General features: G+C 40.0%; 1 protein-coding gene across 3 annotated transcripts in view; it reads right to left on the bottom strand.

The window, feature by feature from the left end:
• The window catches only part of CDH8 (cadherin 8), a 328,629-nt gene that overhangs the window by 120,385 nt on the left and 195,119 nt on the right, over nt 1–13,125 (bottom strand). For all 3 annotated transcript variants that reach the window (XR_013538622.1, XM_072980825.2, XM_078380477.1), the window contains one exon: nt 9,285–9,538. Coding sequence is in view for 1 of the 3 variants with exons in the window: in XM_072980825.2 (XP_072836926.2) it covers nt 9,285–9,538 (254 nt within the window). In the remaining 2 variants the exon portion in view is untranslated. The remainder of the gene's footprint in view (nt 1–9,284; nt 9,539–13,125) is intronic.

Here is a 13,125-nt window from a genome sequence, read left to right as displayed (position 1 = left end):
TCCCCATAGGATTTGCTGGGATTTCCAGTAAAATGGCACTATTTGTTCTCAGGCACACCCTGCAATAATCCGGGGGATTATGTGCTGGATTCCAAAATCAGGGGCCATTAAGTTTCTTGTTTTTTAAAAAACTGACAAAGTTCTGCTTAGGACAGAATATTCCTCCACACAGCTGGTTAGGAAGTCCCACAATTCTCTATGGATGTAATTTTATATATAATCCATGTGTTGTCTACGCCCACACAACATCAAAAACTGAATGCAAATAGGAAAAAAAATCCACTCGGAGAATCTTCATTACATCCTCAATTGCATTCCAACAAAATGTAGACAACCCAACCCAAAGATGAGGATGATTGTTCCTCATCTTTGTTGATTGAAATGACATTTATGGAAAAATAAAGAGGAAGAGGCAATTTATAGTGTTCTTATTATCTGTCATAATAAGAAAGATCTGGATCTGTTTGCTGCCTACGTTTTCACCTCATCTGCATCCATACAATGCTTAGATACTGAAGCATCTATATGAAAACAGACCAAAGCAAAGACTCAAATAAACCCTGGGTATGCAGAATACCCCCCACAAAAATAAAATGAAATTGTGAAGCCTGATTCATACATGAAGCAAAAGTCACATTTCATATTGATTTTATTGAACTGAGTAAATAAATGCCTCCCTCGATGTAATCTCTATAGCTATAAAAATGGGTGTGTTTTCATATTCATGTTCAACAATACCAAAATGCATTAAAAAGTATAACCATTTCTCAGCACAAATGAAACAGGTAAGGAAGGGAAAAAACCCTCCTGATTCTAAACTAATATATATTTTGCAGAGTGTTCTTAGCTACCTTGTCTTGGTAATTATATTATACTTCCTTTTAATGAGGGCATACTGTCAAACACCTAAGTAATAGATGAGTGCATATTTCTGCAAAAGGGAAGGGGGAGCGATAGGAATTCTCTGAGTAAATAATAACCTCTGAAATTGCCTTAGTGGCGCCACAAATTTATTGGGACTTAAGTTGTAACCTTTGGAGATGAAATGCTACAGGAAATAGGTAGTGGGGTGATATGAAAGCTCGGAGGTGGATCTACATGCAATTTCCAGTAACTGTCGCTTCTCTGACTCTTTACTTGTGTCGGTGAAAACACCGCCTGTTTTCTAGTGATGTAAATAAGGGCTTGCCATAATGGAATCTCCATCACCCTTTTTATCCCCCCTCCCCACCAGGATGTGAATATTGATGTTGTAAATCACCACTCCTCAGCCATGCCAACTGGGGAGGGCATGTTACTAGGTGACTGAGATAAACAGCTGCATCTCAGCAAGTTATAAAACATTGTATCCAGGATTTTAGGGCCTGCTGTGAATTAAGAAAATGATTTGCTTTTGCAGAGAATGAAATATCATTCTTGTGTGCATGTGTTTACATTTGCATTTTTTCCCCTGTGCGAGTACAGGAGTGTCAACAGATAAAGGATTCCAGTCAGTATCTGAATTTATGGAGGTTATGAAAGATGCAGATGACACATCAGAAATATGACGCATGCAAATTCAAGCTCTTTTTTTCTGTTGGTAGGAACGGCATTTCAGAATTTGTATGTGAAATTATCTAATCCTTATCTCAGTGTGTATCAGAATTTAGGTCTCTGCTAGGAGTCACACTTTTCCAAATGTTTGCCCTACACCAGATTCCACACTAACCTGACAGCAACTTAAATGTATTGAAATGTACATTTAATGCACTTTGAACTTAAAAAAAAAACATGCAATTGATGGAGATTAATTTAACTGTTAGAGCAGTATGACAATGGAACTGAGAGGTAGTGGAGGTATTGGACAAACATCTATCAGATCTGCTTAGATTTGGATTCCTGCATTGAGCAAGGTGTCAGACTCAATAGCCTTTAGACCCCTTCCAACTTAATTATGATTCTATGAAAAAGCAATGAAATCATGGATAATGTAACAGTGATTTGGGTTGGGAATGTATAGGTTCATTAAACTTGAATACTGATGCAGGCACACCTAGCATGAATGCGGGGCCACTTTTTCAGTGTAAAATATTCCTACCTGTTAGGGCAGGATGTAATGCCAGCCAGCAGCTTGGATGGATTTAAAAGGAGATTGGATAAATTAGACCGATCAATGGCCACTCATCAAGATGGCTCCATGTCACTTCCGATATCCGCATAGCCCAGCTGAATTCCTGTTGGGTGGGGCCAGCTTGTGCAACAGGAATGGTAGCATTGGCAGAGCAAATTGCTACCGCTGAAAAACTTTCTTACTCAGGGTGCACACGGCTTCATGATATTGTGTGCAAGTCATCTGCACCACAAAATCACTTAAAGAAGCCTTGAACCATTTGTGATCTGCTGCTGATGATGATGCCATTCGGTTCGGGTGGCAGAACATAGCTCAGTGGCAGGTTCCATGTTACTGCTATCTGTCACAGAGGGGCACAGGGGACTCTGACCCTGGACTACGTTGCGTGAGTTGGCTTTGGTATTTGGATATCGGCTCTGAATTCCTGACATAGGACTGGCTTATCGGACTCTGCTGTTGTAACCCCTGGGAACGTGACAGTCTTCATCATTTTCATCAGTTCATTGTCAGGAAACACTACAGTTCACAGACAGAAATCATCCTTGGGATTGTGATCCAAATAAAACTCACACTTACTAAAAGCAATATAATAAATCCCACCCAAACTCCCAAATACAGAGCATCGAAAAGATAGCTCTCCTGCTGATGCTTTCTGGTTTCAGTCCAGCAGCACAGACAATAGTCCACTAGGCGAAGGGCAAGCACACATTCTACTCGACAATAAAGGGAAAGTGGGAAAATCTCTCCCCAAATCAATAAAATAAAAGGCAAAAAAGGTAGGTTAATACAAAAAAAATAGAATATGTAAGAAATCAATAAGTTTTATTAACAACTCTTTCCGATTCTTTAATCTTTCATATTTCATAGGCTCTCTAATATGACTCTAAAGATATAAGGAAGTCTCTTTTGTCTTTTTTCATTTGGCTTCACTCAACATTCCCATCCTGTCTTGTATTGAACTGAGTCCCATTCTCTGTCTGTATTTCGTTCATGTGCCCCTAATGACTTCTTACTCATCTGGGCTGTAATTTTCTCAACGTTCATCTCCTAAAGTTGACAGAGTGTATCAATCTGTTCAAATATTTATCTATGTCTACAAATAGCTAGAACGAGGATTAATAGAAAAGAAGCAAAGGTTTAAACAAGAACGAGCCATTTCCTGTGTGTGTGTGTGTGAGTGTGTGTGTGTAAAGTGATGAGATTGGTTTGTATCAAAAAATTCTGAAAATTTCACAGGCCATTCTTATTACATAAAGCAACCAAGAGGCCAGCTTTCTTAGTGGAGCAACAGTGGGATTAAAATAAAGTTGATGTCAGAATAATAGGGCTCTGATTTAGTTCACGTGATGATTTTCAGGTCAGACATAGGCTTTTGTCCCCAGTTCAGTCTGGAGTCCTTTCTGCTTCACTCAATTTAGGTTTTGCCTAATGGTGCAAATCAATTTGAAAATTCGTGAAGCCAATGCTTTGGGAAACCAAAATGGACTTAAATTCCTTGATTGTGAACTGATATACATGACATTTATAGAAACTGCAATGTTAAACCTGCTAAATTTCAGATAGGTAGCTTTAGAGGTTTATATGGTGGCACCTTTAAAATTTGCTTTTAAAGGCTAGTAGGCTGAAATGATTTGTGTCCTGTCTGATTCAACTTGTGCTCAGGACACAAATCTGTTTGTAAATTTGCTTTACTTTGTTCCAGAACAGCAAATTCTTTCTCCTCACACTTGACACAATATTTTACGGTGATGCTGACAAGATGGCTTGCTTTTACAAGAACAGGCTTGTGGAAATTGCATAAATACACAAAACTATAATGGTGGATGCTCTGTTGCATGAACTTCACAAATTAGGAACAGTGGATTGTGACTGTTTGTGTTTGCTGTTTTCGTGTACTTCACTTCTCAAAGTGAGCAGACCTTGGTTTTGCACAGAGCCATTTCGTGCAAATTGTGAAGGTAAAGGTAAAGGTTCCCCTTCACAATTTTTGTCGAGTCATGTTTGACTCTAGGGGGCAGTGCTCATTCCCATTTCCAAGCCATAGAGCCAGCATTTTGTCCGAAGACAATCTTCTGTGGTCACATGGCCAGGGTGACTTAGACACGAAACGCTGTTACCTTCCCACTGAGGTGGTCCCTATTTATCTACTTGCATTTGCATGCTTTCGAACCGCTAGGTTGGCGGGAGCTGGGACAAGCGACGGGCGCTCACTCCGTCGCGTGGATTCGATCTTATGACTGCTTGGTCTTCTGACCCTGAAGCACAGGCTTCTGACCCTGAAGCACAGGCTTCTGTGGTTTAGCCCACAGAGCCACCACATCCCAAAATTGTGAAGATATTGAAAAAAAGTAAGAAAACGTCTTTGAGTTGCTCTCAGATTGCATGCAAAAAAATCTCACAGGGCCTGAAAAATTCCTCACCGGGAAATCTCAGCACAAGATAACCTGAACTGAGAAGAACCAAGATTTTAATAAACATTTTTCACATCCCTAATTTAGCATCAAATTGAGCTCACCATGCAGAGGAATTTAATCAGATTGGTGCATTTTATTTTCTTCCACATATTTTTAAAATTAATTCTTTAACCCTTTCTTTCTTCTCTTCCTTTCTTACATTCTTCCCTGTATTTCCCTCAACGTATATACAGCTAAAACATCGTCATGAGAATTCCTGTTATTTCATTTGTGTTGCCAGGAAAACATGGGCTGGAGTAGGATTTGAGGTGGGTGGAGGAAAAGTATCTAGAGATGGCACCCAGAGTCTAGATGCAATTGTGCACCATTGCAGATTTTTAAAAATAAAAATAATAAAAGTTTAAATGTATAATAAAGCTGTTTTTGAAACAGAGATTTGGTCATGGAGTTTGGGGAAAAGGCTCTTCATGACATCCTATGACAAGATGGGAGGAACAAAGGCTATTCAATTTGATCCGAAATGCAGTAACATAGCAAAATAGATGCCAATATAAATATCCTTCCCATTAATGGAGTTTAGTCAGAAGCAAGGAAAAACAGAAGATAAAATGGCCCAAGTTCTTTGTCCCTTTTAGAGTCACTGTCAAGAAATTGGTGCACATCTACTGAGGCAATGGAGACAAAGCAAACCAAATGGCAGAATGATGCTATTGTTCCACTTCTCTGCCATCACTACATGCTCATACTACTGTATTTCCTGAGAATGCTCAGCAAGTTAAATTTATCTCAGCATTTACTTCTGTCATACTATCGTAGCACCATTGAGAGTGTCCTAACCTATGGCATTCTGGCATGGTTTGGGAGTAGCTCTGTAGCGGACAAAAAAGCTCTACAGAGAACCATTAAAATTTCCCAGAATATCATCGGGCTCCAGCTACCAACCCTGGATGACATCTTCACATCCCGCTGTCTGAGGAAGTCACACAGCATCCTGAGAAACTCTTCCCATCCTGCTTATAACTTTTTTGAACTGTTGCCGTCTGGCAGAAGATATAGAACTATTAAGACGCGGACCACACGTTTTCTGAATAGTTTTTATCCCAGAGCTATAACTGCACTTAATAATGAGCTTAAAGACCACCAGTAGTGAACAGTTAGTTGGACTGTGTTACTTGGCCTGCGGTGTAGATGTTTGTATTTTTAGTGGGGGACTTTTAGTGGGTGGGGAGTGTTGGGGGAATTTTATGTGTGTATATGTGTCTGGTCTCTGGACGTCTGTGAATTTCATTGTATGGGTATACAGTACTGTGTATATACTTACAATGGCAATAAACAAACAAACAAATAAATAAATAAATAAGGTACCAGCAAAGAAATAAAATGGCAAAAGGACCTCAATGGTGATCTAGAAGCAATACGCAGTGTCTGACTACAGAGTGAGAGGCTGAGAGTTTTGCTTTCATTGTGCCTGTGTGGAAAGAGGCTTCCCAAGATTTCTCAGAACATGTGTGGTTGACCTGGAGAAAAGGTAATTCAATTCACATTTTTAAAATGAGCCTAATTAATCTGCACTTCCTCAGCCAACACGTGAGCTTAAAAACAATTATCTTTTGGCATTTGGTCTTCTCAGCATTTTGGGGTGTGATTCACAGGGAAAAAAATGAATATTAAACATGTACATTACGAGACACATTTCACAAAAAAGATTATATGCAAAGAAAATAATATAAACATGCATTGTTTGAAATCTGTTCTTTAATTTACAACTGTGGAAAGGTGATGACATCACCGGTAAAGGTGATTTTGAATAACCAAAGCCTTCTACTTCTGTCCCATAGCATTTCCAACTCCTGTGCAATCCCTTTTAGCAGGGGGAACCTGGGAGTCCAAAGGAGGACTTCTATAATTACTGCAAATCTCCCCCTGCAGATAACATTATCCAGCAGTAGTGATTTTTTGTGATCTTAAAGATTTCCTCCTGCGGCTCCCACAGCTTCCACATGATGAAAGGGATTACAAGAGCGTTATAAAAGCCATGACAGAAGTCAGAGTTTTTTCATTACCAAAAATTGCTTCCTGATGGTGACATCATCTTGCAAAAATAGGAGTGCAAAAATATTAATATTAGGGGACTCTACGTGAGAATCAGCACAGCTTTTCACACAAACAACTTCTTACTGCATTGTGAAAATAGAAATGTAAGCAAATATGGGCTGAAATAAACTTGTGATGGAAACATAAGAGAAAGAAAAACAAGAAAAACTGAAATTGAACATTTGTCCCTATCTGTCAGTTTGAGCTTCACACACCCACACATTTATGTACATGTACTTCTATTTATGAAAGTCTGAATAATTATCTTGACCTTGATTTAGCAATAGAGGAAATTGCCTAAAAATACTGTGCCACACTCTTAGTCCTATCTGTTTGTGACTGGCAGAAACTCGCTATCAGGGTTGGAAATTTGTAGGTACAGAATGCTAAAATAATTAGCAATAACTGTGTGCTGTCAAGACAATTATGTGTTATGGCGAGCCCTTCGAGAGTTTTCTATGTAAAATATACACAGAAGTGGTTTGCCATTTTCTTCTTCTGGGGGTGCTCTAGGGATTGTGCAGCTTGCCCATGACTACACAAACCGGCTCTTATCCAAGGAGGCACAGTGGACAATCAACTTCCCAACTAAGAGAAATGTAACACTTTGCTTTAAAAAACAAAGTTTGAACAAACAAACAAAAAACAACAACCCTGAAGCTTGAACAGCAGCATATTAAAGAATCTCTTTCCTGGCAAGCTAACACCTTGAATGTGCTCATGTAAACACTGGCAAGGAAAGCAAAACACTGAGAAAAGTTCTAGATTAGCGATGGGGAAGACTCACCATTTTGGTGAGTTGTCCTGCTTTGCGAGTTGTCAAAAGTTGATGACTCATGAAGCTGCCCCCGTGAACCAATGAAGCACACATTTATTCGTCAATTCATGGGGGGGTTACAAAAAACCTGACCCCTGCTCCCCCTATGCCTGCCTGCACTGCCGCTTCTGCCCCCCCCACTGATGCCCCCCCACCATAATCACCACCGCCACCACTGCTGCTGTCTCCAGCTGGCCTCCGCAGCCATGGCTTGTAGAAAAGGACACTGGCTGCCCTTTGCAAAGATGGCGGCTGCAGCTTCATTTAGGATAAGGAAGTTGCAGCTGCCATTTTTGCAAAGGGGAGCCTGGATTCCCTTAAGAAAGGCTAAAGTAGGGAGAGGAAGGGGGTGGAGGATAGGCTGTGGGGGTGGGAGGCTACCTATCAGCTCGCCAATCAGCTGATTGGTGGGCCAGTGGGCAGAATGGGAAAACCATAGGAAGAGAGGGAAGGCCATGTTCCCCAGCCCTGCCTCCACCAGCGGGAGTCCACAAGAGGTAGCACCTTGGCTTCCTTGTACTACCTGGTGCTGCTTCTGACCAGGTGCCTGCTGGCGGAGATAGAGTTAGGAAGCACTGAATACCTGTTTGGATGCTTAATGAACCAGCACAAATCCTCCCAAACCAGGGGTTCATGCCCATCTCTATCTAATTACTCTCTGTGATATTCTCAATTTCAGTTACTCTGGAAGGTGTCTCATACTAGTTCAGACTATTGGTCCATCAAGACGAATATTGTCAACATGTAATGGTGGCCACTGTCCAGGGCTTCAGGTAAAAACTTGTCCTATTTCTCTTTGGAGACAGTCAGAGCTTGGGACCGCTGGCATAGAAAAGAAATATGGTACTACTAAGTTCCTCAGTGTGGAAGGGATGGTCACTCTCAAATTGGCCTTCTCAGCCACACTAGACACTGTTCCAAGTCCCCCATGCAGAGCACGATACCGTAGTCTCTCGAGACTGAAGGATGCCTATGATTATGATGACTACTAAGTTATGATCATTTCCAACAGGAGGCGAAAAGGAAGGAAAAGCATTTTATACATTTCCTTCCTTTCCACAAGAAGGATGGAGGTAAGCCCTGAGAGCATCATCTTAACCTGAGTGTGAACTAGCAATGATTTCACAGCTCATTTTTTTCCCCTCCCCATCTTCTCTTCCTGTTACTTAGAATAAAAACATAGGAAAGTTGTGGTTTTGGACCACAGTTCCCAGAATTGGCCAGCAAGTTTGGCCAGTTCTAGTTCAAGTAATTTTTTCTAAGTTCTGTCTGGCATCTGTAGTCCCAAAGCAGTTGATAGAACTGGTGAAACAGTCAAATTAAACAATAAAAGCCATCATGTTAGAACCGTACAGACAGCAAGGCAGTTAAACTAGAAGCTGTCAAGTTTTTTTTTAAAAAAAGGTAAGAATTCAAACTTGCTAAAAATATATATTTTAACAGATAAGAAAATCCATTCAACTGATGTTTTAAAAAGTGTAGAAAAACAGAATAATATTTTCTGGAATGACAAAAGCATATGAGTAGGTATCTGGCAAACCTTTTAAATTTATTGCTTCCCGGCCAGTCAGGTTGTATGTATAAACAGAAATTAAACCACTCTCAAAAGATGATAGTTGACATCTAACATCTGGCAAGCCTTTTAAAGTGGTTGATGTGCCACCAGTAAAGAGCCTATTTCTCTGATCACTACTTGCCCCATCTTGAAACGCAGAAATGTGGCAAGAGAGAAGACTCCAAAAATGACCAGCCTGTATGTACATATGAGACGTTCTTCAAATAACACACACACTATCAACTGAAGCTTATCGAAAGAAAGCTACAAGGGACAGCTTTACAGCAGCAGTACCTGATAGAACTCGAAGATATATCTGGGTCATGAGCAGATACTTGACCAATCACAGAGTTAATAGCAGCATTTTCATGTACTTCCAGAAGGTAACTTGGTGAAGAAAAGACAGGAGGTTCGTCAGCATCCTCTACTACGATTTTTACTGTTGCTGTATCCTTGAAAGGTCCCACGCTGATGAAACGTGGATCAATATGTACATTAGTTGCTTCTATCTTCAGCGTATAAGATCTCTTGGTCTCAAAGTCCAGAGGCTGTTAAGAATGACAAAGACAAATGCCTTTTACTAATGATCACAACAGCAAGAACAAAAAGATACAATGCCAATAGATGGAAGTATTGTACATTTAAGTTCCTATCATTGAGTTTCAAAGCAATATCTTTCCACTTTCCTTGATCTGAGCTGTAGTTTTTTTTCTCGGCATTTATTGATATATGTGTTTTTTGGGCAAGCCTCAATGAGACCACCCAGACTGCAATGTATTTTTTGTTAAAACACAGAAATACAAAAATACTGAGAATGGCCACACAGGATCATATTTTGCTCCTACATCTTTGAGAGAGCAATGACATTTACTTATTGATAATGTCCTAGACCATAGGTTCTTAGCCTGTGGTCTGTGGACCCCCGGGGGGGCTGCCATGCTCTCACAGGGGGTCCAGAAAGGCTTGAAGAACTGTTATGATTTTTTGCAGTTAAAATAGAAAGGAAGAGTTAATTAGAATATAGAAATTTTAAAAAATTAAAGGGAAATTAGAACACAATTTTAATTTCAATGTATTCGCGAAGGCTTTCACGGCTGGGATCTAATGGTTGTTGTGGGTTTTTCAGGCTCTTTGGCTGTGTTCTGAAGGTTGTTCTTCCTAACGTTTCGCCAGTCTCTGTGGCCGGCATCTTCAGAGGACAGGAGTAGCACTGCTGAACACCCATCAATCACAGTGATAGATAATCTCTCCTCCTTATCACAACAATACACCCACAACAAAAACATGCTGATCAGCATAATCACCCTATCGCCTGAAAAGGGCAAAAGCTGATCCCACAGCTATAAATATTCAACTCCGAAACAAACTGCACCACAGAGAAAAACCCACAACAACCAATCTTAATTTCCCTTGCTTGCTTGTGTAAAATTTGGCTTTTCTAACCTACCACCTCCATTCAAAACAAACAAGTCAAAAAAAAGTTATGAAAATAACTGTTTGATAGCAAATAACTGATATTTTTGCACATGGTAAGAACATTCAAGCAAATGATGCTGAGTGTCTGAGAGATAGCATGTGGCATTGATTGCTACTGTGCAAATAGTCAGAAGCCGTGGGAAGAGTTGCAGTCAGCCAGTGTCAGTGTGAGTGAGTGTTCAGACGGATTTCTTGTTTGTGTTTCTTTCGCGATTCCTGCTAATAAAACCCTTTGGTTATTGTTGAGTAAAGTGAATTTTCAATATTATCACAATGTATTTCATAACAATACATTTCAGCTGAGCTCAAAATGGATCACTGGCTTAATTTGAAATGTAAAAGAACTGATGCTGTTAATGAGGGTGCATCTTGATCAAACAAAATGTAACTTCTTCCAGTCATCTTAAAAAGTGCTGCTGTTATATAGCAAAGAATATCTGTCGATGAGACTCTTCATGAGAAACTTTAGATGAATATTTGATGCACTTTAAGGTTTTAAATCTTGAGTTAAGTCTTGGTGGTCCATGGCAACAAAAGATATTTAAAGGAGGTACATCATAAAAAAGAACCTCTATCCCAGACTACATATTAATCACATAGCTTAAAAATATTATGTTCTCTGGAGAGAAGCACATGCTTAAAAAGAATAAATTATTGGAGTAAATATTCTACCATTTGCAGAAAACTCTCTGTGTGTGTCCCTGAGAAACATACAGAAGTGGCAATGATTATGCTGAAGTTAATTAGCAACAATTTAAATCTAAACATATGACAACTGTAATGCTACCATATGTGTTTAAGGCGGTTAATTATAGAGAACAAAAAGTATGACTGTTTTCATGTAGTGGCTGAAACCTTATTGTGTAGTTACACAAATGCCACAGCTTTTAGAAGTGAGTAGCCATAAATCTAGAAATCTCTGTAGCCCTTATCTGTTGCACAGGGTGGCATGTGCATTCTTGGTTCATGTCTGGCATCTCCAGATGAAAGGACCAAGAAATAGCTGGTGGGAAAGACATTTAACTAATATGCAAAGAAAAAAAAAACTGTGCAGACTAGAAGGACATATTTACAATGTAAAGTGTGGTTAAATGACATTGGAGATGCTCAAATCTGAATATAAATCCAGGGTCTGGAGAAGCTTTTTTGATTGTTTTTAGCACAATTCCCAGAATTCCCCAGATTATGGAAGTCCTACTAGAACATCACCAGAGCATCAAGATGGTCCACCACCCCTATATGTTGGACCTTTCGATGCAGCACTTTAAACTTCTAGTGGGACAGTCACTCACTCATACACACCACACACATTGTACAATATTCGTAGCCAACTCAGCAATTAGGCTGAATATCTAGAGCCAGTATCTGTTCTGGCTGAGAGATCCTGAGAGTTTTACTCCCAGAAGTAACTTTTTTTCCCCAAGCTCAGTATAACTCTCACATTTCAAAGCACTTTTTCTTCTTTCACTGTTCATGTAGTGGAACCATCATTGCTGTTCCTCAGTCGGCCACTGAGGGTATGATCCATCCAGAAGGAAATTCGTCTGAAATTAAGCTGATGTTAGCTAGCAGACGAACGCAGCTTTCTTCTGCCAATAGATGCAGCACTGGGGATATAAGTTACCTTCCTGAACATTAACAGCACATGTTCAGGAGTTTTATCTGGAAGAGCGATCTCTCTCTGGTCCCTCTCTCTTTCTCTCTCTCTGCACTATGCACAACACAGATGTGAATCACTATGATGACATTATTATCTAAAATGAGCTTAATTATACAGTGTGTTTTCCATCGAGAACTTCAAATATAGCAGAATAAACTGCAGATTTGAATTAGTCAGAATCTTCTGGTGTTTTTTACTATGTACAAAATGCCACACATAATAGTTGAAGTGCCTGTTTAGAGAGATACTTGTCCCTTACAGATCACATATCTGATCACACAACTGATTGCTTTGGAATAATACCATGGGGTCACTTCCCCCTCTCACCTCCCCAAAGGGCAGTGTAGATACTAAAAGCTTAATGCACAACTACCTAAGTCATGTACTGAGTGTATTCAGATGTGAGTACCAAGGTTTAAGGACATGATGTTGTACAGCTGTAGAAAATGATGTAACTTTATGTAAGTGGAAAATGAAGTAATATATTTTCTGATTGGTTCCAAGAATGTATAAAAGGCATGTGTAAGTCAGATCAGTTATTTCTATGCCATGTATTGCACCATGTCATGTTATGCTGCCAGATGAATGTCTATTCTCTCTGTATATATAGACTAAGTTGGAATTTTACTCTCTCTGTGTTATAGTGTCTTTGCAACCCAATATCTCCTAACTCTGCTCATGTCCTGAGAATACATATTTAACCAAAATTCTCAACAGCTTAGGATACTGTAGGGAGTGTAGTTTTGCTGCCCATTGGGCTATATGTGGGGAACCCTCAATGAACGACACTTCCCACAGTACTCTAAGCCTTCTAGGAAGCACGGGGACAGAAAGTAGCCCCCCCCCCAGACAATATACGATCCTACTCAGCTGGGCATCATAGTAGCGGCGGAGGGAAGGAGAAGGCACAGAACAAGTAAGGTAGGTGATGGGGCCCATGAAAGGGGACTATGGGGTGGGGAACCCATGAAACTTCCCCCTTCATGTAGAGATGGGCCT

This window comes from Pogona vitticeps, chromosome 10 (genome assembly GCF_051106095.1).
Source record: "Pogona vitticeps strain Pit_001003342236 chromosome 10, PviZW2.1, whole genome shotgun sequence".
In the NCBI taxonomy this organism is placed as follows: domain Eukaryota; kingdom Metazoa; phylum Chordata; class Lepidosauria; order Squamata; family Agamidae; genus Pogona; species Pogona vitticeps.
This window is presented reverse-complemented; position numbering and strand designations above follow the sequence as displayed.